This window comes from Nycticebus coucang, chromosome 24 (genome assembly GCF_027406575.1).
Source record: "Nycticebus coucang isolate mNycCou1 chromosome 24, mNycCou1.pri, whole genome shotgun sequence".
In the NCBI taxonomy this organism is placed as follows: domain Eukaryota; kingdom Metazoa; phylum Chordata; class Mammalia; order Primates; family Lorisidae; genus Nycticebus; species Nycticebus coucang.
The window spans coordinates 19,059,814-19,083,895 of NC_069803.1; the positions used below are offsets into that span (position 1 = coordinate 19,059,814).

Below are 24,082 nucleotides of genomic sequence, written 5' to 3' on the forward strand. Positions count from 1 at the left end.
CTTTTCTTGCTTTTATTTGTAACACAAAGTTATCTGTGCCTCTGCCAAATTTAGTATCATACGTAACAGCAATTCTTTTTTTTTTTTTTTTGTAGGACAGAGTTTCACTGTATTGCCCTCGGTAGAGTGCCGTGGTATCACACAGCTCACAGCAACCTCCAACTCCTGGGCTTAGGCGATTCTCCTGCCTCAGCCTCCCGAGTAGCTGGGACTACAGGCACCCGCCACAACGCCCGGCTATTTTTTTGTTGCAGTTTGGCCGGGGCTGGGTTTGAACCCGCCACCCTTGGTATATGGGGCCGGCGCCCTGCTCACTGAGCCACAGGCACCGCCCATAACAGCAATTCTTGAAACTCACAAAATTCGGGTGGTGCCTATGGCTCAACAGTAGAGCGCTGGCCCCATATGCCGGAGGTGGCCGGTTAAAACCCAGCCCCAGACAAAAATTGCAAAAAATAAATAAATAAATAAATAAAAATAAAAGTATAACTTTCATGTCTTCATATCCCTGTAAATCTATATCTTTCAGTAAAATTCAGAAAAAAATCTAATCTCTTCAGACATGGTGAGGGCCCATTACGAATCGACTGTCTAATACTTTAGTGTTGTTAAGCACTCAACTATTTATAACAATTTTTAAATAAAATGATATTAACTACTAGCCAATTGTATATTTATGCATGCATCCTTTGAACAGCTTGTAAGTTGGTTTATGCACACATCTTTTCCCCCAACTAAGCTTTGAACTGCTCTAGAATAAGAGCTGGAGGTTGCTGTAAGCTGTGACACCATGGCACTCTACCGAGGGTGACAAAGTGAGACTCTGTCTCAAAAAAAAAAAGTATCTTTCTCTACCATTTCTGGTCAGGATCGGTCCACTAATGTGCAAACGCTTAATGATAGACTGTATTAGCATTGGTCCTATAATCAAAGCTGTCTTTCTAATTTCACATCTAAGTAGGTCATAAACTTGTATAAGCATAGTCGAACAATTTTATTCTTACCAGAGCTGGTCAAACGCCTGATCCTCTGGGGAGACAGAGCTCTATCAGCATGGAGATTCCTGCTGTCACTGTTTCGCCTCAAACAGGAAACAGAAGCCCCGGCTTTGGCTTTTGAACTAGGTATTTTCCTCAAACTGCAGGAGTCGGGCTTGGATATAGTCCTATCTGAGGTGGCAGTAGTTTTTGAGGCAGGACCCTGTAAAAACAACAACCCAAATTTTAGTCCAGATCGAACTTTCTCCATACCGCTTCCTTACAGTGGTAGTTACGTGAAAGAAACAATTTCTTTTTTTTTTTTTTGAGACAGAGTCTCATTTTGTCACCTTCAGTAGAGTGCTGTGGCATCACAGCTCACAGCAACCTCAAACTCTTGGGCACAAGTGATTCTCTTGCCTCAGCTTCCCAAGTTGCTGGGACTACGTGCCCACCACAAAAACAGCCCAGGTATTTTTTTTTTTTTTAAGAGATCAGGTGTCTCTCTGGCTCAGGCTGATCTCGAACCTGTGAGCTCAGGCAATCCACCTGCCTCAGCTTCCCAGAGTGTTAAGATTACAGACCTGAGTCACTGCACCTGGCTGAGAGAAACAATTTCTATCTCAGTGGATATACCAAATAAATACAGTTGTCCCTCCATAGCATGGCGGACTGGTTCAAGAATTCCCACAATACCAAAATCCATGAACGGTCAAGTCCCTGATATAAAATGGGGCAGTCTTTACACATAACATACACACGTCCTCTAAATCTGTGGTCCCCCAGCCCCAGGCAGCAGACCAGTACAGGTCCACGGCCAGTTAGGAACCAGGCCACACAGCCGGAGGTCAGAGATGGGAGAGTGAGTGAAGATTTATCTGTGTTTACAGCCGCTCCCCCCATCACGCTCATCACCTTTCTGGGCACTTCCTCCCGTCACATCAGCACGGCACTGGCTGCTTTAGGAACATGAACCCTACTTTAAACTGTACATGCTCCTTATGAGAATTTAATGACCCCTGGTCTGTGGAAAAACTGTCCTCCATAAAACCAGTCCCTGGTGCCAAAAAGTTTAGGCACTGCTGCTGTAAATCACCTCCAGATTCCTTCTAAATACCAGGCCTACACATCATTTCATTCATGTGGATTTGACACGGGACTCTGCAAATGGCAAATTCAAGTTTTATTTTTTGCAACTTTGTGGAATTTTTTTTTCCTGAATATATATACATATTTTGAGACAGAGCCTCAAGCTATTGCCCCGGGTAGAATACCGTGGCATCATAGCTCACAGCAACCTCAAATTCCTGGGCTCAAGCAATCCTCCTGCCTCAGTTTTTCTATTTTTAGTAGAGATGGGGTCCCGCTCTTGCTCAGGCTGGTCTTGAACTCATGAACTCCAGCAATCCACCTGCCTCAGCCTCCCAGACTGCTAGGATTACAGGTGTGAGCCACCACGCCCGGCCATTCCTGCACTTTTTCAATCCAAGGTTGCCTGAATCTATAGAACCCATGGATATGGAAGCTGACTGTAGCTAGTTTTACTATATATCAGGTAAAACTCTTCATGATCATCTGCCTTTGTACCCATTAGGAGGGCCGTTCTCAAGATCACTCTCTGGTGCTACAAGTTAAATACAAGCTACAGTTTTCAGGCCTTTCCCTGTGGCTCCCCTCTATGGCATCCATGCTGACAACTCTTACCTTTTGGTTTCCTAACAGAGCTCTTCTCTGAGTCTGTTCTTCCGTATCTTTAAAAGCTCATCTTCGTGAGGGCTTCAACTTGACCCTGTTCCCTTTTCTCACTGCATACTCTCCCTACAAGATCTTGGTTGCCATTTCAACTATCATCTAGGCAATGGTACATCCAAAATCCAAATGGTTTCTTAACTTTCCCCTGCACCTCCACATTCAGCATCCCCTGGGCCCTTCTAGTTAACAATGACAACAATGGGCGGCGCCTGTGGCTCAAGGAGTAGGGTGCTGGTCCCATATGCCAGAGGTTCAAACCTAGCCCCGGCCAAAAACTAAAAAAAACAAAACAAAACAAAAAAAACAATGACAACAATGATTATGTTATTATTGGTTTTTACTCACATGCAGCCCTTACACTATGCAAAATACCAGTCTAAATTTTAAATACAGTAGAACCTCCATAGTTGACCACCTCCCTAAAGTAATTTTCATAGACTGGACATGCACCACACCTACTCAATGGAAGTTCCTTATATTGACTACTTCCGAATGCTGACCAGTTTGTTACAGTCCCTTGAGTGGTCAATTTATAGGGGTCCTACTGTATATATATCATTTAATCCTCATAATAGTCTTGTGAGTTTTACACACTTACTATACCTCATTTTACGAAGAACATGAAGCACCTTCTGAAATTAAACTTCCTTTACCCATCCATCTCAACACTTTCCTCTTCCCACATTCACAACATACCCAGGAGCCCAGCTTAAGCAACAAAGGCTACTTCCTGGTGCTGGCTTTCTTACCATCTCTGCGTTAACATAAGTGTGGCCATCCTTTCTCACCACAAGTACTGAAACTACCACATTCTCAGGATCCTCTGGTCTCACCAGCTTCTAGCAATCTCTCCCAAACTCAATCAAGATTGGAAGGCCCTCGCCTTGCAGATGAAGTCAAGCCTTCCTAACAAGTAAGCCTTTCCTTACGGGGCAGCCCCTCACTCCCCCAGTTCTGCACTCTGAGCTCCTGCCACACCCACTACATGGAGTACCCTAAATCAGAATATCTTCTTGTCTTTTTTTTTTTTTTGCAGTTTTTCGCCGGGGCTGGATTTGAATCTGCCACCTCCGGCATATGGGGCCGGCGCCCTACTCCGTTGAGCCACAGGTGCCGCCCATCTTCTTGTCTTTATATTTGTACATGGTATTCACTGGTACCCAGAGTACTTACTCTTTAAGTTGCAGCAAGTGACTAATATGACAGCTCTCCTAGATACCTCACTGCCAACACCCACTGGCCCTCCTGGAGGAAAGACGCCGTGTGCATTCCCAGGTTGGTGTGTTAACCTACCCCACTGGGTCACTTTCTAACATAACCCACTGCACCAGGCAATATGTTTGGCCAGGGGCTGTATCTTTCCTCCCTCTATGCTAACAATCACCACAATAAACAAGGTCTGACAATTAAGCTTGTGAACTCATCCCAGAGAAAGTGCTACCCTCCTCATTGCTGAATATCACTAAGGTCACCAGGTGGCCAAAGGGAGTCCTTGAAGGTATCATAATGATACTGCTCAGCAACGAAGTATATAGCACTTTTTCTAGAATGAGTTTGCAAATTTAACTGTCCCATCTCATATATAATCTATTTTAAATTGCACACAAACTTTATGGACAACCTGTGTATATACAGCACACAGTTGGCACCCAGTAAATGTTCCCATCCTACATAAAGGGGAGCCTTACTCGGAGTATAAATTTTGGCTCAGGACCTGTAGCTCAGCAGCTAGGGCGCCAGCCACATACACCAGAGCTGGCGGGTTCAAATCCAGCCCAGGCTTGCCAAACAACAATGATAAAAAAAAAAAAAAAAAAAGTCAGGTGTTGTGGCAGGCACCTGTAGTCCCAGCTACTTGGGAGCCTGAGGCAAGAGAATCACATAAGCCCAAGAGTTGGAGGTTGCTGTGAGCTGTGACACCACAGCACTCTAACCAGGGCGACAGCTTGAGACTCTGTCTCAAAAACAAAGTATAAATTTCAACACTCTAAACTACAATTTGTATTCTCCCTTTATGTAAATAAAAACCTGAGTGTCACAGACACTAAGTGACTTGCCTGAGGTCACTTTTCCAATGAATGACAGATCTACAATTTGAAACTACTCCAAAATCCCCCTTGTCACCTCAATGTTGCATATCCCCCACTTTTACTCTTTTGTAATCAATCCTAAGGGTTAATTTCCAGTGGGGATACATAAAGCCCGAGCTGATGACAACTGAATTCAACAGCAGGGGAATTCAACACTAACGCGGTAGGCCAATGTCCTCCGAGGACAGCTGAAGGTCATGTTCTGGCACTGAAGAACACAGAATTGGCCAAGAAAAGCAGGTGACTGTATACAAACTAACAAAGGTCTTCTGTCTCTGGCCAAGTTAAACTAAAGCTGGCTAAGTTAATCTCCCAGAGAAAACCTTTTAAAAAGCAAATCAAACTTCTCATCAACTTATAAAAGTGAAATCTTCAGCAAATCACGTATGTTGCCTTTCAGAGCCAACATTCCACACCACTTTGAAACCCTGTGGTATGTGGAGCAGACAGGGCAAGACTCAGATCAGGGGACCTGAGTTTGAACCCCAATTTTATGACTTACCAACTGTGTGAGTTTTAAGTGACCTCACTGAAGGATTAAAATGTCATTAACAATTGCCCTGTTGTTACACCGGGCAAACAACGATGCATGCAAAGCACCTGAGTTTTACTGGGAACATCAAACAGCATGATGTTTGTAAGCACCATACCTGGTCCAGAGCAGGCCCTGGACAAACGAGTGCTTTCCGTTTAGATAATTCTCCACTCCTGTTACCATTTAACACACTATCACAAATGCACGACCTCTGGAATGGGGAGCTATACTTATCTCCTGTATCAAATGAAAAGCAAATACCTGCTTCCAAACAAGAACCTTTCTAAAAATGCAGATAGGCTGGGCACTGTGACTCACACCTGTAATCCTAACACTGGGGAGGTCAAGGTGGGTGAAATGCTTGAGCTCAGGAGTTCGAGAACAACCTGAGCAAGACAGAGACCTGTCTCTACTAAAAATAGAAGAAAAACTAGATGGGCATCGTGGTGGGCACATGTAGTCCCAGTTACTCAGGAGGCTGAGTAAGGAGGACTGCTTGAGCCCAACAGTTCGAGGTTGCTTGAGGTAGGCTGCCATCACAGCACTTTAGCCAGGGTACCAGAGTGAGACTTTGTCTCAAAAATAAAAAATAAAAAATATTCAGAGCTGGGCGCAGTGGCTCATGCCTGTAATCCTAGCACTCTGGGTGGCTGAGGCAGGTGGATTGCCTGAGCTCACACGTTCGAGACCAGCCTGAGCCAGAATGAGACCTCGTCTCTAAAAATAGCTGGGCATCATGGTGGGCACCTGTAGTCTCAGCTATTTGAGAGGCTGAGGCAAAAGAATCACTTAAGCCTAAGAGTTTGAGGTTGCTATGAGCTATGATGCCGCCACACTCTAGCGAGGGTGACAAAGAGAGACTCTGTCTCAAAAAATAAATAAATAATAAAATAAAATAAATTAAAAAGATTCAGATAAACCCTGACCCCCAAACAGCCTAAGGCTTCAGTAAACTCAGGGCCTAATTTAGGCCAAGATCAACACTGAAAACCAACATCCCTCCAGAACTGTCTGTTCACAGCTTCAAGGCAGATGGAGCCTTTGGGAATGAAATGATTAACACCCACACCAGTTTCAGTGAAACAGGCAGCAAATGTCCATTCAGTTGTCTACAATAAGTGCAAGGCCTGTGGCCTGTGGCCTATGACAGTCTGCCTAGCCCCTCCCTGATCCTCCTTCAGAAGGCACCTGTGGAAATGTGTAAGGGTGATCATGGAAACAGGATGAGTTCTTTATATCAGTTGGCAAGTAAAAAGTTCCAGTGTTGAAAATGAGACAATCCTTCAGGACTTACAAAGTACTTCCTATCTAATTAGGAATCCTGATTGCCAGATTCCTAAGATGAAAAGTAGAACAGTGTCTCTGAAATGAACTGGGATCCATTTCAACCTGATGATTCTATAACCGTACTTCAATATAATAGATATCTATATAATAGAAACACCAAACTAGGATGCTGATTAAAATAAAGAAATTGTAATTTTTCTTGTACCCTCAATGAATCCCCAACAATGAAAAAAAAAAAAAAAAGAGGGTGGCGCCTGTGGCTCAAAGAAGTAGGGCGCCAGCCCCCATATGCTGGAGGTGGCGGGTTCAAACCCAGCCCCAGCCAAAAACTGCAAAAAAAAAAAGAAATTGTAATTTAATTTCGCAAAACGTGAAAGTATAAATGATATGATTTTTCTTTTTTTTTTTTTTTTCGTAGAGACAAGAGTCTCACTTCATGGCCCTCAGTAGAGTGCCGTGGCCTCACACAGCTCACAGCAACCTCCAACTCCTGGGCTTAAGCAATTCTCTTGCCTCAGCCTCGCCCGCCACAACACCCGGCTATTTTTTGGTTGCAGTTTGGCCGGGGCCGGGCTTGAACCTGCCACCCTCGGTATATGGGGCCGGGGCCCTACCGACTGAGCCACAGGCGCCGCCCATGATATGATTTTTCTAAGTTTGACTACAAGAGAATGTAAAAATAAAATCTGACTTTGGAAAGAATAGACAAGCTTGTTAGGTTAGAAATTCCTGATGTACTGTTTTTCCCAGCAGAGAAAATACTTATTGTTAGAGCCAAAACCTCTCTCAACCAATCCAGCTCAGGAACATCTTCAGCCTTTCCTAACCTTATGTCCTGAAGGACCTGACATTTCCTCTCAGGTGGCCACTAAGGACCCTGAAAACATTTCTAAAATAGCCCTTCAGCACCTGCGGGTTACTGGAGCCATAAGCCCTCCAAAGGGCAGGCTGTCCACATCACACTTGCCTCCCTCCCCTGGCACCTACCCCCAATTCCTGCCCCAGAGGACAAGCACCCAAGGACAGCCTGCATGAGGCTGAAAATACACCTAAGTCCCCACGGCCAAAAATAGTGCTGAGGACGTGTACACAGTGCCCAACAGTAGCCTACCCAATGCTTCTAAAACCCAGAAAAATAGCTTCTTTGTACTATTCTCAAAAATACACACATGATGCAGGACACTATTATAAGAGGGTCTTTATCTAACACAAGCAATCATTGTAACTAGGTTCTTTGTACCCTCAACGAATCCCCAACAATCAAAAAATATATACATATATATGTCTGTATTTCAAGAAAGGAAATCTTTCGACTGCATATGAATTCTTTATGCTGGAAAGCAAACTCTTAGGTACCCCTAAATATCTGACAGGTGCTTTGGAAAATATATTGCCTTTTCACTGTACATAAATAAAACAGATTTTATGTGCCAGGGATCGATGTTTAGGCCTACAAGAAACTGTGGACCGCCACTAGTCCAATTCCTTCACTTTGGGATCTGCAGAATTCCGTGCCCAAAAGCATATTAGCTGGTTAGAAGCAAAATTAAGAACAGGGCTCACAGAAGAGGGCTCTATTTCCCAGAGCCAGCTCCTTAGCAATAGGAGACCAGGAGTTATTTTTATGTTAATATGTTTACCAGCTCTCCCCTAGCATTTCTTAAATGGGGTCCAATATGGTTTCAAATTTATACAATTTTTTTTCTGAAAAGCAAAATATAAGGTGATTCTATCAGGCATTTAACTTCAAAAAACCATACTGAAAATTCAAATAACTTAGTTTTTTAGCATAACATTAAAAGGAACATTGGTACTTGATACAAAATACTGATATTGAGAGAAAATACTGATTTCCCCCAAAATGCAAGTTTGTTATATTGCCATCTATTAACACTCTAATGTTCTGACAAGACAAAGAATTAAGGCCTGAAACCAAATTTGCAAAGCTGGTTCTGCAATACTATTGACTCATAGATAACTAATTGCTCCATTCTCTCCACCATTCCCTGAAGCATACAAAAAAAAAAAAAAAAAATGCACTTACCATAAACAGAGACCCATACTCAAAAGTCTCATTCATAAGCTGTTTTAGTTCTTGTTTTTCCATAGATGCCTCATTTTCTTTTTCACCCCTCTTTTCGGGGCTAATCCTATCGATATTGGAAACATATGTCATTGCCAAACATTCTGAACTTTCCATTTCAACAGGGAGTATGCCCTTGATCTTCTGAAATAAGGCTGCGACGGACCCAGTCTCACACGGTGAATTAGAAGAACTTGCTTTGTCAACATCTTCCTGATTCGATTTCACGGCAGATGTTGTTCTTGGAATCTTGTGGGAAGCGTTTTTAGAATGAGTTGTAACATGCACAGCCTGGCTAGTAATGAGTTTGTTAAATTGCTGCTTATGCGTCTTGTTAATTAGAATATCTGCTTTTGTGTCCGCAGTCAAGTCAGATCTTGGTGTTTTGTTCAAAACGGTCAACTGTTTTGAGGAAGATGCTGATGAGGGTGAAGAGGCACTGGTCACCTGAGCTTGGGGTGGAACCTTTGATAACGTGGGGTCTCTGGACTGCAACGCTGGTCTGGACATAACTTTAGCTTTAACATTCTTGAAGTCTGGTCTTGGGTAACTTATAATTTCGGTTTTTCTAACTTTGCAGCCTGTTAGGGTATTTGTTTTGGTTGCTGATTTTCCTAGACTAGGTTTAGACATGTTGACAGGTGTCCCCTTCAACTTTGGGGAGTTTTTAAGCTCTCGATTATTCCTCTCCACTTTTTTACATTTCTCTGTCACTTGGATAGGTGAAACGGAAAAGTGTATGGTTGTGGGTTCCAGGATTGGTGTTGACATGCAAACCATTTTATTTGTGCTAATGACCTTATTATTTTCATCCCAAGTCAATTCAAATGATGAAACCAATGGTGAGCCATTTAGTATCAATTCTGAGGTACAATTTTGGATTCCCAAATCCTTTTCACTGGAGGCAATGTATGTGTCTTTAGTCACAGTAACTTTATGTTCTGGATTCAGCCCTTGGGCTTTATTTTTATCAAAAGCTGGCACCACCAAAGGGCATTCATCATCAATAAGACAACTGGACACTGTCTCTCTTAGATTTTGGCCTATTTCCTTTTGCCCATATGAGCTGTGTGAATGCGTTGCACTATTTGGTTCATCCGTAGATAAACAAAAGAACTCTTGTAATACAGACCCACTGGGGACGTCCATGCCATCAGAAACTGCTGTTTGAGCTTCTATCTCTTTTTCTCCAACTAGTTGTTCCTGTGACCCATCTGTGCACTCACTGGTGACCTTTCCTGAAGAATATTGACACTGAATTTCAACATCTGGAACAAAAACCTCGGTTTGCATCATGACATCAGAACATGCTGGGTAAGTTGTGCCTTGAGCCTCTGATGGAATGGCTTGAGGGTTTTCAAAGCTCTTTGGATCACACCTAGTTTCTCCTACACGAATCTTATCGGAATGGGAAGGCATCCTAGTGGAAGAGGGTAAAGGAGATGTCTTTCCACTTTTCCTACTGGTTGGTGGCAGACTTTCGGTAGCAGGCAAAGATGGTCTCTTTTCAAAGGTATGATGTGACTCGGTGCAGTTAACTTGACCCACTTTCGCCTCAAATGTTTGGTTTAGCTCCAAGGCAGAAGAGTAGTCTGCACAGTTCAAATCATCATTAGGCTTCCACACAAAAGGCAGAGGTGGCTGAACACTCAGTTCCTGAAATGCTTTTAGGGAATGACAATTGTTATGCAGATTTTCATGCTTCTCTGCATGTGCAACAATGGGACCCTTATGCCTGTCTAACACCTGCTTTCCAATGAAATCACTTGAAGACTTTTGGTGATCAAGCACGTCAGTGTACTGATGGCTTAAAGAAATATTTTCACCATTGTTCCCAGCAGGGTCAGTTTTATAACCAACCACCATGTCCTCTGAGTTAGCAGAACTCCAATTCACATCACTGGTTGAAGGGTTTTGTGCTGGTGGTGACTTGGGGTTGTATGTATACGTGTTTCCATCTGTATCGCTGATAAATAAGGATTGCAATTCATCTTCTGTCTTATCACCTGAATTATCATCATTCATCCTGAATAGTAACGTTAAGCCTTTCCCATTATATTTCTGCTTCAATTCCTTTCAAAGGAGAGAGAAGAAAAAGTGATCCACTGCGTAAGTCTTTCAGTTGAAAGTTTTATAGTCTAAGACGTTTGAAGAAGAAACGATTTGTTCTCTGGAAGAAATAAAATGTACAACTCAAGTAAATATAAGAAAAACTTATTATTCAAGAATTAATCAATGTGTCACCCCTTGATTAATTTCAATCACTTTATTTTTACATTTAGAATCTACAACTTTTCTTTGGAAGCACCTTCAGAAGAATGAACTCACACTATTGACATGGGTAATTGAGTGAGGACTAGCTAATCTACCACCACCCCCTCCAAAGACATTTCTTTTAATTGAAGAGAATGGAGCAGAATGGAAGATGAGGTCATTGCTAGTTGTCCCTGTGGTTACTACTGCACAATTGACATCCTTCCCTTCCTACTCCCTGGGACTTCCACTTGTCACAAGAGACAAGGAAGCTAAATTTGGCAATAGTTTTTCTTTTGAGGCAAGTGGCAATCTTTACTTCTTCCACCAAAGCTTATATAGGCCCATAACGTAATCAATAAACACATGACTTAAACCTTGGCCCCAGGCCTTTTGCTGCCTGGTACTTATGGGCCTACAGGTAAATTGGATTAACTGATCACCATTTTACTACCATTATCTAAAGCTATCCTTGGGCGGCGCCTGTGGCTCAGTCGGTAAGGCACCGCCCCGAATACCGAGGGTGGTGGGTTCAAACCCGGCCCGGCCAAACTGCAACCAAAAAAATAGCCGGGTGTTGTGGCGGGCGCCTGTAGTCCCCGCTACTCGGGAGGCTGAGGCAAGAGAATGACGTAAGCCCAGGAGTTGGAGGTTGCTGTGAGCTGTGTGAGGCCCCGGCACTCTACCGAGGGCCATAAAGTGAGACTGTGTCTCTACAAAAATAAATAAATAAATAAATAAAGCTATCCTTATGGGCTAAGGTTTAACTGGTTTAACTGATAACTACTTCACTAAAGTTATTCTTACGCTAAGTAATCAAAAACAAAACCACAAAGCAAGATTCTGGGGAAATAAGCTGTTTGAATGCTTGACCATCTAGCAGTTTTTCCTTCTTGTTGGTTGACAGAGTGACCATGCATCCTAATTTGCTTAATACAATCCCAACTCATGTCTATGGTCCCAGCATAAATAGTAATAGTCCCTACCTTTCATTCTCAGAAAGGGCCACTACTGTTTCCATGAAGAATGATTTCTGGATGGACCACGAAGGTCTGGCAAAAATCTTCACTGGTCTTTAGCCTTTGCCTCATGCCCCCAGGAGAGGTGAGGTAACTTGCTGAATTTTGTAAATTTAGGAAGAATTAGCTGCCCAAGCTCAGAATGGCCTAGTGCCTTCCTTTTTTTGGGTTGGGAATAAGGTGCCCACTGGGCCCAGGACGAGGGTCAGGTAAGGGAGGCACCAGAGGCACCAAATTGAAGGTAAGATTAGTACCAGGGCCCTGCTGAGCCATCCTGGAACATGAGGCAAAGGGAAAGTCAGAAACTAATCCTGCCTTTACGTTTTCGGTATTTTGTTCATCATGGATTTTTTTGTATTAATTCTAATTTTTTAAAAATAAGGCATTAAATCTGACCTTGATCAGGGTTTTTTTTTCGTATTCCTTAAATTCTGGAGTTCAAGGCAGGTGCTTCACTCATGTCCCCCCACAGTCCTGACTCTGCTGTTGACAAAGGGCACAAGCTCCACCCTCCCCCCAACCCCCTCAGCCCCCTTAATCCACCCCCCCAAGCTCCATCCCTGCAGTGGAGAGGGTGAGGGAGGGGTACAGGGGATACCCACCCTGTTTCCCTGCACTACAGTGATGAGGTGGTGGGGTCTCTCCAACAGAGCTCTCAAGCTAGCTTTCATCTGTAAGTAGAAACAAATCCCTATGATTATAGAATCTGTAACTATAATTCATCTATAATTTCACCTATCTACTAGACTTTTTCTCATTCATTCAAAGGGTTCAAAGGAAGGACAGAGGTAGGAATAACATTCAAAGTGTTAACAACTGATCATGAAAGCATGCTGGCCATAGTCCTGAATGAAACACGTTCTGGAAGGCCAAGGAATCATCCTGGAGAGGCTACAGCACCCCAGGACAACACATAGGCTCCAGAAGTGGCTGTGCACAAACAATTGCAGAGAACCTTCCAGGACTTCAGCTCCAGAAGGGCAGAAATTGGGAGAAGAGGGAGGGGAAGGGAAACGAAGGTCTGTTTAATTCACCAATACATCCCCAACACTCAAAAGAGTACCCGAGTGTGCAATAAATGTTCGTTGAATTAATTTAACGTATGAAAGGGCCAAGAGAATTTGATTTTAGACTTTTAACTCTTTCGGATTTCACAACATTAGGACTTTAACTTGCAAAGAAATTCAATCCTAAAATTAATTTTTCCAGGAAAACTTGACAGTGGCAGAGGGCTTGTTCAAATTTAGGGAATCTCTATGTTACTGCCATCTTCATGTTGTCACCGGATCTCACTGCGTCTCTAGTAAACCATGTGGGGGCAATCCGGCTGTGTATCATCTGAGATTAGAGAGGCAAAGTAAATTCAAAGACCTCAGCAGCACCTGTGGCTCAAAGGAGCAGAGCACCGGCCCCATACGCTGGAGGTGGTGGGTTCAAACCCAGCCCCGGCCCAAAACTGCAAAAAAATAAATAAATTCAAAGACCTAAGTGGAGTGGCCTCAGAATTGATTTAAATAAAGCCTCTTTCTGAGATGGCTAGGACAAAACCTCAATTGCTCCCCGAGGGCCAAAAGAGTATCCCACAGGGACGGTGGTTTTTCTGGGGAGCAACCTCTTGAAGGTGTGGGTGAACTTGTAAGTATGAGGAGATAGAACTCGAAGAAGGGATGGGGCGGTGCCTGTGGCTCAAAGGGGTAGGGCGCTGGCCCCGTATGCCGGAGGTGGCAGGTTCAAAAACAAAAACAAAAAACGGATGACAGGGGTGAATGCTTCCTCCTTATTCCTGGTTCTTCTCATCTTGTGGGAGCTTGGTGTATCTTCGTTTGCTTTCAATATGACCATTTATTTTCATCCTGCCATGTAAACTAACTTATGTGACTAGAAAACATGGGAGGAATGAACAGGGCAGGTTTGGCCGTGTTCCTCCACTGTCTTTTTGGGGGTCAGAGTCTACCTGTGTGCAGAGTTGAGGACACTCCACACTTCCAGGAGCAGCCAGCCACATGGCGACCAGGACAGCTGAGCTGAGGACTTACTGCTGGGAATCCTTTTAGCCTCATACACTGAGCTTTATCCTTCCCTAACGGTCTTTATCAGAGATGATTTAATAATTCAAATGCCTTAATTGTATGGTATTTCTCCAGTGGTCCAGAACCCTGATTGAGAAGAAGAGTGAGACTTATGTATCTTTCAAAGATCACAGTTAATATTGCTTGCTTTTGTTTATTTTCCTTTAATTCCTAGTTAAATCTCATGTGACAGGTTGCAGTCAAAACTCTGTTTCATGGGCTCAGCGCCCGAAGCTCAGTGAGTAGGGCTGTTGCCCACATACACCGAGGTTGGAGGGTTTGAGCCTGGCCTGGGCCTGCTAAACAACGACAACTGCAACAAAAAAATAGCTGGGCACTGTGATGGGCACCTGAGTCCCAGCTACTTGGGAGGCTGAGGCAAGAGAATCGCGCAAGCCCCAGAGTTTGAGGTTGCTGTGAGCTGTGATGACAAGGCACTCTACCAGCAAGACTCTGTCTCAAAAAAAGAAAAACAAAACAAAGCAAAACTCTGTTTCATGCACAAAATTATTTTCAAAAAATTGTATTAAATTACCTTTAGCTTTTGTGTATAAGGTGTATATAAAACATAAATGTTAGGCTGGGTGCGGTGGCTCACACCTGTAATCCTTGCACTCTGGGAGGCCAAGGCGGGTGGATTGCCTGAGCTCACGGGTTCAAGACTAGCATAAACAAGAGAGAGACCCTGTCTCTAAAAAATAGCCAGGCGTTGTGGCAGGCACCTGTAGTCCTAGCTACTTGGGAGGCTTAGGCAAGAGAATCACTTAAGCCCAAGAATTTGAGGTTGCTGTGAGCTGTGAGGCCACAGCACTCTACAAGGGTGACAAAGTGAGACTCTGTCTTAAAAAGAAACATAAATGCTGTTTTGAGACTTGGGTCTTAAGATCTCATTATAAAGGCAAATATTCCAAAATCCAAAAATAATCCCAAATCCAAAACACTGCTGGCCCTAAGCATTTCAAATAACGAATAATCAACCTGCAACGGAGAGGGAAAGAGTTCATACTCCTATTATAAATTGTGCCCCTAACCCCAAAGACAGGCTAAAGTACTAATACGGTATCGATGAGAAAAAAATAACCAACTTATTTGAAATTAGGGTCTAGTGTGCTTCTGAGAACAGGGAGTCTGGACACAGGCAGGGACACAGGGAAAAAGCAGCCTATGAAGTTAGAGGCTGACACAAGCTAAAGAAGCCCGCAGGGCCACTAGAAGGTTGGAAGAGGCAAAGAAGGACCCTCCCCTCCAAGTATCAGCAGGTGCTGTCCTGCTGACAACTCGATTTTGGACTTCTAACATTCCGAACTGTCAAAGATCCATTTCTGTCACCTGAAGTCACCTAGTTTGTGGTATTTTGTTCCAACAGCCCCGGGAAACGAATAAACACCCATTGTAGAAAATTAGTAAAGTCTTCAAGTCTGCTTATGGATTAGTTGTCTGGAATTCAGAACATAGTTTCCAGATTAAAAATTATGCATAAGCAATTGTCAGGCTCCCTGACGGCCCACAGATTATGTTTTAACCTACAATGCAGCACAACCGCTGTCCAACAGTGCTGCTACGTCCCCCCAGGACTAAGGGACACGCAGGTAGCACTGCGTCACACACACATGGTCCTTTGCCATAGCCTTGGCCTCTCAATAACTTTCTTTTTTCTTTCTTTTTTTTGTAGAGACAGAGTCTCACTTTATGGCCCTTGGTAGAGTGCCGTGGCCTCACACAGCTCACAGCAACCTCCAACTCCTGGGCTTAAGCGATTCTCTTGCCTCAGCCTCCCAAGCAGCTGGAACTACAGGCACCCGCCACAACGCCCGGCTATTTTTTTTATTGTTGCAGTTTGGCCGGGGCTGGGTTTGAACCCGCCACCCTCGGCATATGAGGCCGGCGCCCTGCTCACTGAGCCACAGGCGCCGCCCCTCAATAACTTTTTTCTTCCTTCTAGTTGGCAAAGGGGAGATGGTAGATACTCCTCTCCCAACCCCTCAAGGACAGGGACTCCTTGCTCTGTGCTGGCCAGAGGGTGAGGGGGCGCTACCCTTACTCCTTCACTCACACCTCTGTTCAGGTTGCGCAGACACTAACAAGATTAGATTCCCTCCAGATTTCTCTCCCTGCTTGTAATGGCAGCCAAGGTTACAAGAGTCCTTCATTTCTGGGCGGCGCCTGGGGCTCAGTGGGTAGGGCGCTGGCCCCATATAATGAAGGTGGTGGGTTCGAATCCGGCCCCAGCCAAACTGCAACAACAAAAAATATATATTTAGCTGGGCGTTCTGGCGGGCGTCTGTAGTCCCAGCTACTAAGGAGGCTGAGGCAAGAGAATCGCCTAAGCCCAGGAGTTGGAGGTTGCTTGAGCTGTGATGCCACGGCACTCTACCGAGGGCAATAAAGTGAGACTCTGTCTTAAAAAACAAACAAAAAAATAAGAGTCCTTCATTCCAAAGATGACTGACAGATAAGAGATGAAGATACTGCCATAAGGGCAGCGCCTGTGGCTCAGTGAGTAGGGTGCTGGCCCCATATGCTGAGGGTGGTGGGTTCAAACCCAGCCCCGGCCAAACTGCAACCACAAAAAAAAAATAGCTGGGCGTTGTGGCAGGCGCCTGTAGTCCCAGCTGCTCGGGAGGCTGAGGCAAGAGAATCACTTAAGCCCAAGAGCTGGAGGTTGCTGTGAGCTGTGTGACGCCACGGCACTCTACCGAGGGCAGTAAAGTGAGACTCTGTCTCTACAAAAAAAAAAAAAAAAAAAAAAAAAAAGATACTGCCATAAATATAAAAATATCCTTACCTTGAGAGAAGCCTACACAGCCAGCCACTGATGGTTTAAACGCTGAGCAATACTGAAAACAACAGAAAGAGACGAACTTCTTAATTTTTTCCTGGGTCACTTTGTGACCTGGGTAGGTGACGTGCCATCAGAGTTCACAGCAACCTCAAACTTTTGGCCTCAAATGATCCTCTTGCCTCAGCCTCCTAAGTAGCTGGGACTATAGACTAAAAACTAGTCTTACCAAGCCAGACTAGTTTTCCTATTTCTATTAGAGACAGGGGTCTCACTCTTGCTCAGGCTCGTCTTGAACTCCTGAACTTAAGTAGTCCACTGGCCTCGGCCTCCCAGAGTGCTATGATTACAGGTGTGAGCCACCACACCCAGCTCAGACTTGTTAAATTACAATTATTATGCTAGTTTGGGCTGGGTGTGGTGGCTCAGGCCTGACATCCCAGTGCTTTGGGAGGCTGCGGCAGAAGGATAGCTTGAGGCAAGGATTTTTGAGACCAATCTGGGCAACACAGGAGATCAGTCTCTAGAAAAATTAGCCAGGTGTAGTGATGTGCACCTGTAGTCCCAGCTACTCAGGAGGCTAAGGCAGGAAGATCACTTGAACACAGGAATTTGAGATTACGTGAGCTATGATGGGGTCACTGTGCTCCAGTCTAAGCGACAGAGTAAGACCCTATCTCTTAAAAAGAAAATAAATGAATAATTATTAAGATAGTTTTAAAACGTAAGCCCCAGAGGGATAAAGACCTGGGAATATAAGCACTCAAAATAGATTTGGTTTTGCTGCAATAAATAACCCCATACTTGAGTGACATAATACAAATGTCCAGGGGTATTATAAGCCGGGAACTTTGCCCAGAGCCCTCATCGACCAGGTACCCAGGCTGACTGAAGATTCCACCATCACCAAACACTGGAAAAGTTTCTTGGAAAATGATGTGCTCAATCTTAGGGCTCTAAGAAAAAAACTGGGGAGCTTGAGCTACAAGTGGCATTTCTCTGAACTTAAAATCAGCAACTCTCAGCTTCTGCTCTAAACTATTAATGCTGGTCGGCTGTTGTAAGCTGCTCATTGTAAGGCAACATTTAAATTTTTTCTGCTGCTTATTCCAGCCACTGAGGTAATATCTAAGGAACATCAAGGTCTTGATGTCAAATCCTGCTCTAATTATATGCCAAAGCTAACTTATAAAACACATTCTGACTTCAGAGACTAAAATGTGTGTCTCAGGAAAGAATACAATGATTTATTTAAACAAAGCTAAACACTTTGAGTCACTGATTTGGTGTTAGAAGAGACCTTTAAAAAATAAAAAATAAAATTACAAAAAATTATTATGGATTTTTTTTTTTTTTTAGAGACAGAGTCTCACTTTATCGCCCTTGGTAGAGTGCCGTGGCATCACACAGCTCACTGCAACCTCGAGTAGCTGGGCTTAGGCAATTCTCTTGCCTCAGCCTCCCAAGTAGCTGGGACTACAGGCGACTGCCACAATGCCCGGCTATTTTTTTTGTTGTACTTGGGCCAGGGCTGGGTTTGAACCTGCTACCCTCAGTATATGGGGCCGGCGCCCTACTCACCGAGCCACAGGCACTGCCCGATTATGGACTCTTACACCAAAGCAACATTAAAATCCCCTCTCAGATTGAAATTAACCAAATCTCTGCCCATTCCAGTGAATGCATCAAGTTCTAAGCAGTTTCTCCGTTACCTACACATTCCCTGTCCAAAGTCACAAAGCATACTATGAATTGAGGATTCAAAATCCAGCTACAAGTGGCAAAACAAGCTCAAATAATCAGCAAAGACAAAAGTTTAATCTGTTTCATGGAAAAATGAGCACAAGTTGTCCACGATTAATGCACTCGGTTAACAAGGTCCCAGGTTCCACTGTTCTCACTCCTCCGCCACACAGAGCCTCTACCTATGGCCCCAAATCACACCTTTTGTGTTCTACCCACAGAGGCATCAGGCACAGAAGCTACCTCCATGTCACTACAAGATTAATTATTGCTGTGGCCACACTTACCTAAGAGGTAAGTTAAGAATTAGATACCGGGGCTCGAAGCCTGTAGGTCTGTGGTTAAGGTGACGTCCACATACACCAAGGCTGGCGGGTTCAAACCCCACCTGGGCCTGCTAAAGAACAATGACAACTACAACAAAAAGATAACTTGGGAGGCTGAGGCAAGAGAATCTCTTAAAAGCCCAAGAGTTTGAGGTTGATGCCATAGAACTCTACTGAGGGTGACAGCTTGAGACTCTGTCTCAAAAAAAGAAAAGAAAAAAGAAAGAAATAGAGGTTGGCGCCTGTGGCTCAGTGAGTAGAGCGCCAGCCCCATATAATGAGGGTGTCAGGTTCAAGCCCGGCCCCAGCCAAACTGCAACCAAAAATAGCCAGGCGTTATGGCGGGCGCTATAGTTCCAGCTACTTGGAAGGCTGAGGCAAGAGAATCGCCTAAGCCCAAGAGCTGGAGGCTGCTATGAGTTGTGACAACATGGTACTCTGCCGAGGGCGACAAAGTGAGACTGTCTCTTTAAAAAAAAAAAAAAAAGAAAGAAAGAAATAGATACCTGCCAGGAGCAGTGGAGTTCAAGACCAGCCTGAGTAAGAGTGAGACCCCGTCTCTAACAAACAGCCAGGTGTGGCTGGGTGCGGTGGCTCAGGCTTGTAATCCCAGCACTTGGGAAGCTGAGGTGGGTGCTGACCTCACAGGTTTGAGACCAGCCTGAGCCACAGCGAGACCTCGGCTCTAAAAATAGCCAGGCATTGTGGCGGGCACCTGTCATCCCAGCTACTTGGGAGGCTGAGGCAAGAGAATCACTTAAGCCGAAGATTTTGAGGTTGCTGTGAGCTGTGATGTCACAGCACTCTACCCAGGGCTACAACGCTAGACTCTGTCTAAAAAAAAAAAGCCAGTGTTGTGGCAGGCACCTATAGTCCCAGCTACTTGGGAGGCTGAGGCAAGAGAATTGCTTGAGCCCAAGAGTTTGAGGTTGCTGCAAGCTATGACTCCATGGCACTCTACCCAGGGCAAATGAGAGTCTATCTCCAAAAAAAAAAAAACAGATACAAAGAATACAGGCTGCCTATACCCAGAAAATACTATAACCACAGAAGTGGGGGAAAAATGGAGACTGAGAGACAGACAGCCATCTCTGGCACACTTACCACAGACCCAATGCTCTATTCCACATAACACTGAGAAGAGGTTTATACTTACACCTCCATGATTATCTACTTACCTTTTTTTTTTTTTGAGACAGAAAAAAAAAAGTTGCCTGGAGTAGAGTGCCATGGAGTCATAGCTCACAGCAACCTCAAACTCTTTGGCTCAAGCAATTTTCTTGACTCAGCCTCCCAACTACAGGCACCTGCCACAACACCCAGCTATTTTTTTTTTTTTTTTAATATACTGTTGGGGATTCATTGAGGGTACAAGAAACCAGGTTACACTGATTGCATTTGTTAGGTAAAGTCCTTCTTTCAAGGGTGTGTTTTTTGTTTTAAGAGACAGGGTCTGGGGCGGCGCCTGTGGTTCAGTGGGTAGAGCACCCGCCCCATATACCAAGGGTGATGGGTTCAAACCCGGCCCCAGCCAAACTGCAACAAAAAATAGCCGGGCGTTGTGGCGGGTGCCTGTAGTCCCAGCTACTCAGGAGGCTGAGGCAAGAGAATCGCCTAAGCCCAGGAGTTGGAGGTTGCTGTGAGCTGTGTGAGGCCACGGCACTCTACTGAGGGCCATAAAGTGAGACTCTGTCTCTAAAAAATAGAGAGAGAGACGGGGTCTCGCTCTTGCTCAGGCTGGTCTCAAACCTGTGACCTCAGGCAATCCACCCAACTCGGCCTCTCAAGTGCTGGGATTACAGGTGTGAGCTACTGTGCCTGGCCTACTCTACTTACATTTTAATAAGAGGTCTTGTAAAAACCAGGATGCCTTAAATTCAGACTTATTCTGAAGGCATTTTCCAGAATCATGGACAAAATCTTCACTAAAGATGGTCCTTTCATTGTCCTTATGATGCTCTGATGATGGACTTGGAGACCCTACGGAAAACTCAGGGATCACTTTGAACCATTCTAATGGAACAAATTGAATTTCTTTTCACAAAGATGGTCCACCAAGTTGATTTTCAGTCTGGTTTTGCTTTTCAATGAATAGAAGGAGTACCTGACATCTACCATGCTTTGGGCGCTGGGCATCATTAGGGGTTGGGGCTGGTATTCTGGATCAGGAATAATGAACGGAGGGCCTAACTACAGAAGAGATCAACAGAATGCAACAGAAGTAATATGCAGATCACAGCTCAGAGCATACGGACGTTAGCCTAGGGAAGTTCAGGGGTAAATATGTAGGACTCTGTCAAGTACAAACAGGCAGACAGGCCATGCAGCCAGAGAGACTCACACAGCCTCCCAAGAGTGAAGGGAAACAGTAAGAGGCTCCAAGCTGGGGTTGAGGGAGAGGGACGGGGAACAACCTGCCAGCTCAGGACTTTGGATTCCATTCTGAGAGCAGTGCGTGTCTACCGAGGGTGTGACAACAGATACTAACACTTGGCTCCACCCCAGTATGGAAGGTGTCCCAGTGAGGAGACACTGCAAGCAGGAGGTTGTTGGGACAGATCTGAACTAACTTAGTGGCTGTGAGCGACACAGGAGAGAAAGAGAAGCCGAACAGACTCACCTCCGTGTCATCCTGGCCTGGCAGCAGAGACAGTGGCACTCAGTAAGTGCCCAGTCAACGTCTGCTGAACTAAACATCGTTTAAAAAGACTATTTCTCTTACATTAATATTTAAAGAAGGGTGCTGCATCAGATAGAATAGCAGAGCTGCATAAATAATATATCACACTCTAGGTAGACACAAAAAAGATTTAAGCTTTTAGTATGAACTAGGGGAGTTTTGTAACATCCTTTTTTTCCTTTAAATAAACAAATCTATGAGTTTAGAGAATTAATTCTGGATGCAACAGAGGGCTCAAAAGGTTCTGTTGTGTTTTTCCCCTGTTCCAAACAACAAATAAAGGAGAGATTCAAAGAACAAATAAAAGATCTGGGTTAAAATGAATAATTGATTAGGCATAGAGACAGATAACGGTTATAATTATCCAAGAAAAAGTGCTTTCTTTCTAAACATATACATTTTACAAACTTAAGAATTTTTTAAGAGAAAATCCTATTCAATGAAGAAAGATATCAGAGAACTATGTCTAAGAAAAAAAAAAAAAGAAAAGAAAAACCTACTTCAACAAAAATATAGCACCCCCCTTTCCATACCTACCCTTAAAACCACATAATGAGGCTTATATTTAAAGTATCTTTAAAGAGCCTACATGTCACTAATTAGAATATTTTATAAGAATAATCAAATATTACCAACGGTCTTAAAACAGCTAGAAATTACCCCCACCCCCAAAATAAAAGCCATTACTAGACCACCAGCAGAGAACAAAGGATTGTGTTAGACACAGCATTCCAAACTCATCTAAAGCTGATAAAAACACAAGAAAAATGAAAGAAGCATCTAAAGGAAAGGTATTATTTTTACATTAATAAAGGTTAAACAAACTATTGTGTTTAAACTTAATGACTGAAGTTTCTTTTTTAGCCTACACTTATAATTTAAATAAGCATTGGTATCAGAAACTGACTTAGTCTGTTAACACTACAGTCTGGTCAGTCAGTCTTAGATAATCACACGATGCAATTAAAAGCCTTTTAGGGGGTGGGGGGCAGGTAATGGGAGTAGTGAGGGCCCAGCTGATTATGAGGGACACCACCACTAAAGAAAACTCCTAGCTAAAGTCTGCTGAAAGTAGAATGATTCAAAGCCAATTATCTGACCTACTGAGGGTCAAAAATGCTGATTCCTGCAGTCATTCCAGAAATATGCCTTTATTCCAACAGTTCCTGGCTCCAGGACTTCCTAAAATCTCCAATCCAGCATGTGGAAGACCCCACACATTCACAAACTCTTTAAAACCGCATTCCTGAAAGCTTAGTCAGTAATTTTACAAAGTGAAATGGCTTAACATTTTCTTTTCACAAACAGCTATACTTCAAGGCATCCAATATTCTTCAAATATATCGCAACAGGCAGCATCAATACTAGAGCTGTCTTCCCCCATGGCTCATCTCTTGCTGCTGAGATAGTGTGAAAGTCAAATTACAAAGTTTAAAACGCTCCGAGAATGTTAAATTATAAACACCAGAGGAGTTTCAGCTTTCCATCCCTCCCACTGACTCACTCCCTTATCCTTTGTAGAGAGAGAGAATGCACTATAACCAAAATTGCAGTGCAAAGTTGGCAAATAATCAAGGGTTCTGGCCACTCTGGATGACACACTATACTAAAGTGTGTGATAAATAACAATTTTCTACCACACTCCATGTAACCGTTATCTGTAGTAGTGTAGTATCTATCTTAAAGTAGGAGAAATCAACACAGTATGGTAAATATCACAAAATATAAGATTTTAAAAGCAGTTTATTTTTTAAAAATCACTTTTAAAACTTAACATTAGTATTTCTGCTTAATTTCAACGGCCCAAATCAACTACCCTGTTTCCCTGAAAATAAGACAGTGTCTTATTTTAAGGTGTGCTCCCAAAGATGCGCTAGGTCTTATTTTCAGGGGACATCTTATCTTTCCTATAAGTAGGTCTTATTTTCGAAGGATGTCTTATGTTCAGGGAAACAGGGTACAACAAGCTAACTTACCTACATTCCTCAGAATATCAAGCTTGCCCCAGGGTACGTACGCTGGCCCAAGACTGCTAAGAAAGTAGGCAAGAGATGTCTTATTCACGTTGTCTGCAGCCCTCGTAAAAATCTTTCATTTGCACCTAAGAGACTGTTTTTCATACAGCAATGCAGAAACTTCAACCAGCCTAAAAGGAATCCAAACACCAGACCATCTAATGACTCCTCCCTGGAGACCACAGTTATTCAAAGACCAGCTCAGCCTTGCAGCAATAATGGACCTAAGTGTAATGACTTATTTTCCCTCTGCTAAACCAAAAAATTTTCCTTGGACTCTTCGCCAGCGAAACATCACAGACTTTTCTGAGGCTGTATAGGCAGAAATCTTGTACGCAGATGTTTCTTGGTTATACTGTACCTCACTTAGAGTAAAACTCAAAACAAAAAAAGACAAGTTCTTTAAGCAGCTTGCTGGTCTGTCCAGACCATCTCTGAAAACAGGAGGGACCTGCGCTTGTCAGATTAAATCAG

The 24,082-nt window shown here is 43.7% G+C and overlaps 1 protein-coding gene across 6 annotated transcripts in view; it reads right to left on the reverse strand.

The window, feature by feature from the left end:
- MTUS1 (microtubule associated scaffold protein 1) overlaps positions 1–24,082 on the reverse strand; it is a 161,780-nt gene that overhangs the window by 101,526 nt on the left and 36,172 nt on the right. For 4 of the 6 annotated variants that reach the window (XM_053578263.1, XM_053578266.1, XM_053578260.1 and 1 more), the window contains exons 3-5: positions 12,599–12,667; positions 8,686–10,894; positions 1,005–1,200 (exon numbers count right to left, since the gene is read on the reverse strand). In XM_053578263.1, coding sequence (XP_053434238.1) covers positions 1,005–1,200; positions 8,686–10,749 — 2,260 coding nt within the window. In that variant the 5' untranslated portion in view covers positions 10,750–10,894; positions 12,599–12,667. Of the gene's footprint in view, positions 1–1,004; positions 1,201–8,685; positions 10,895–12,598; positions 12,668–16,850; positions 16,903–24,082 lie in introns of all 6 variants that reach the window. The other 2 variants (XM_053578264.1, XM_053578262.1) reach the window with 2 other exon arrangements.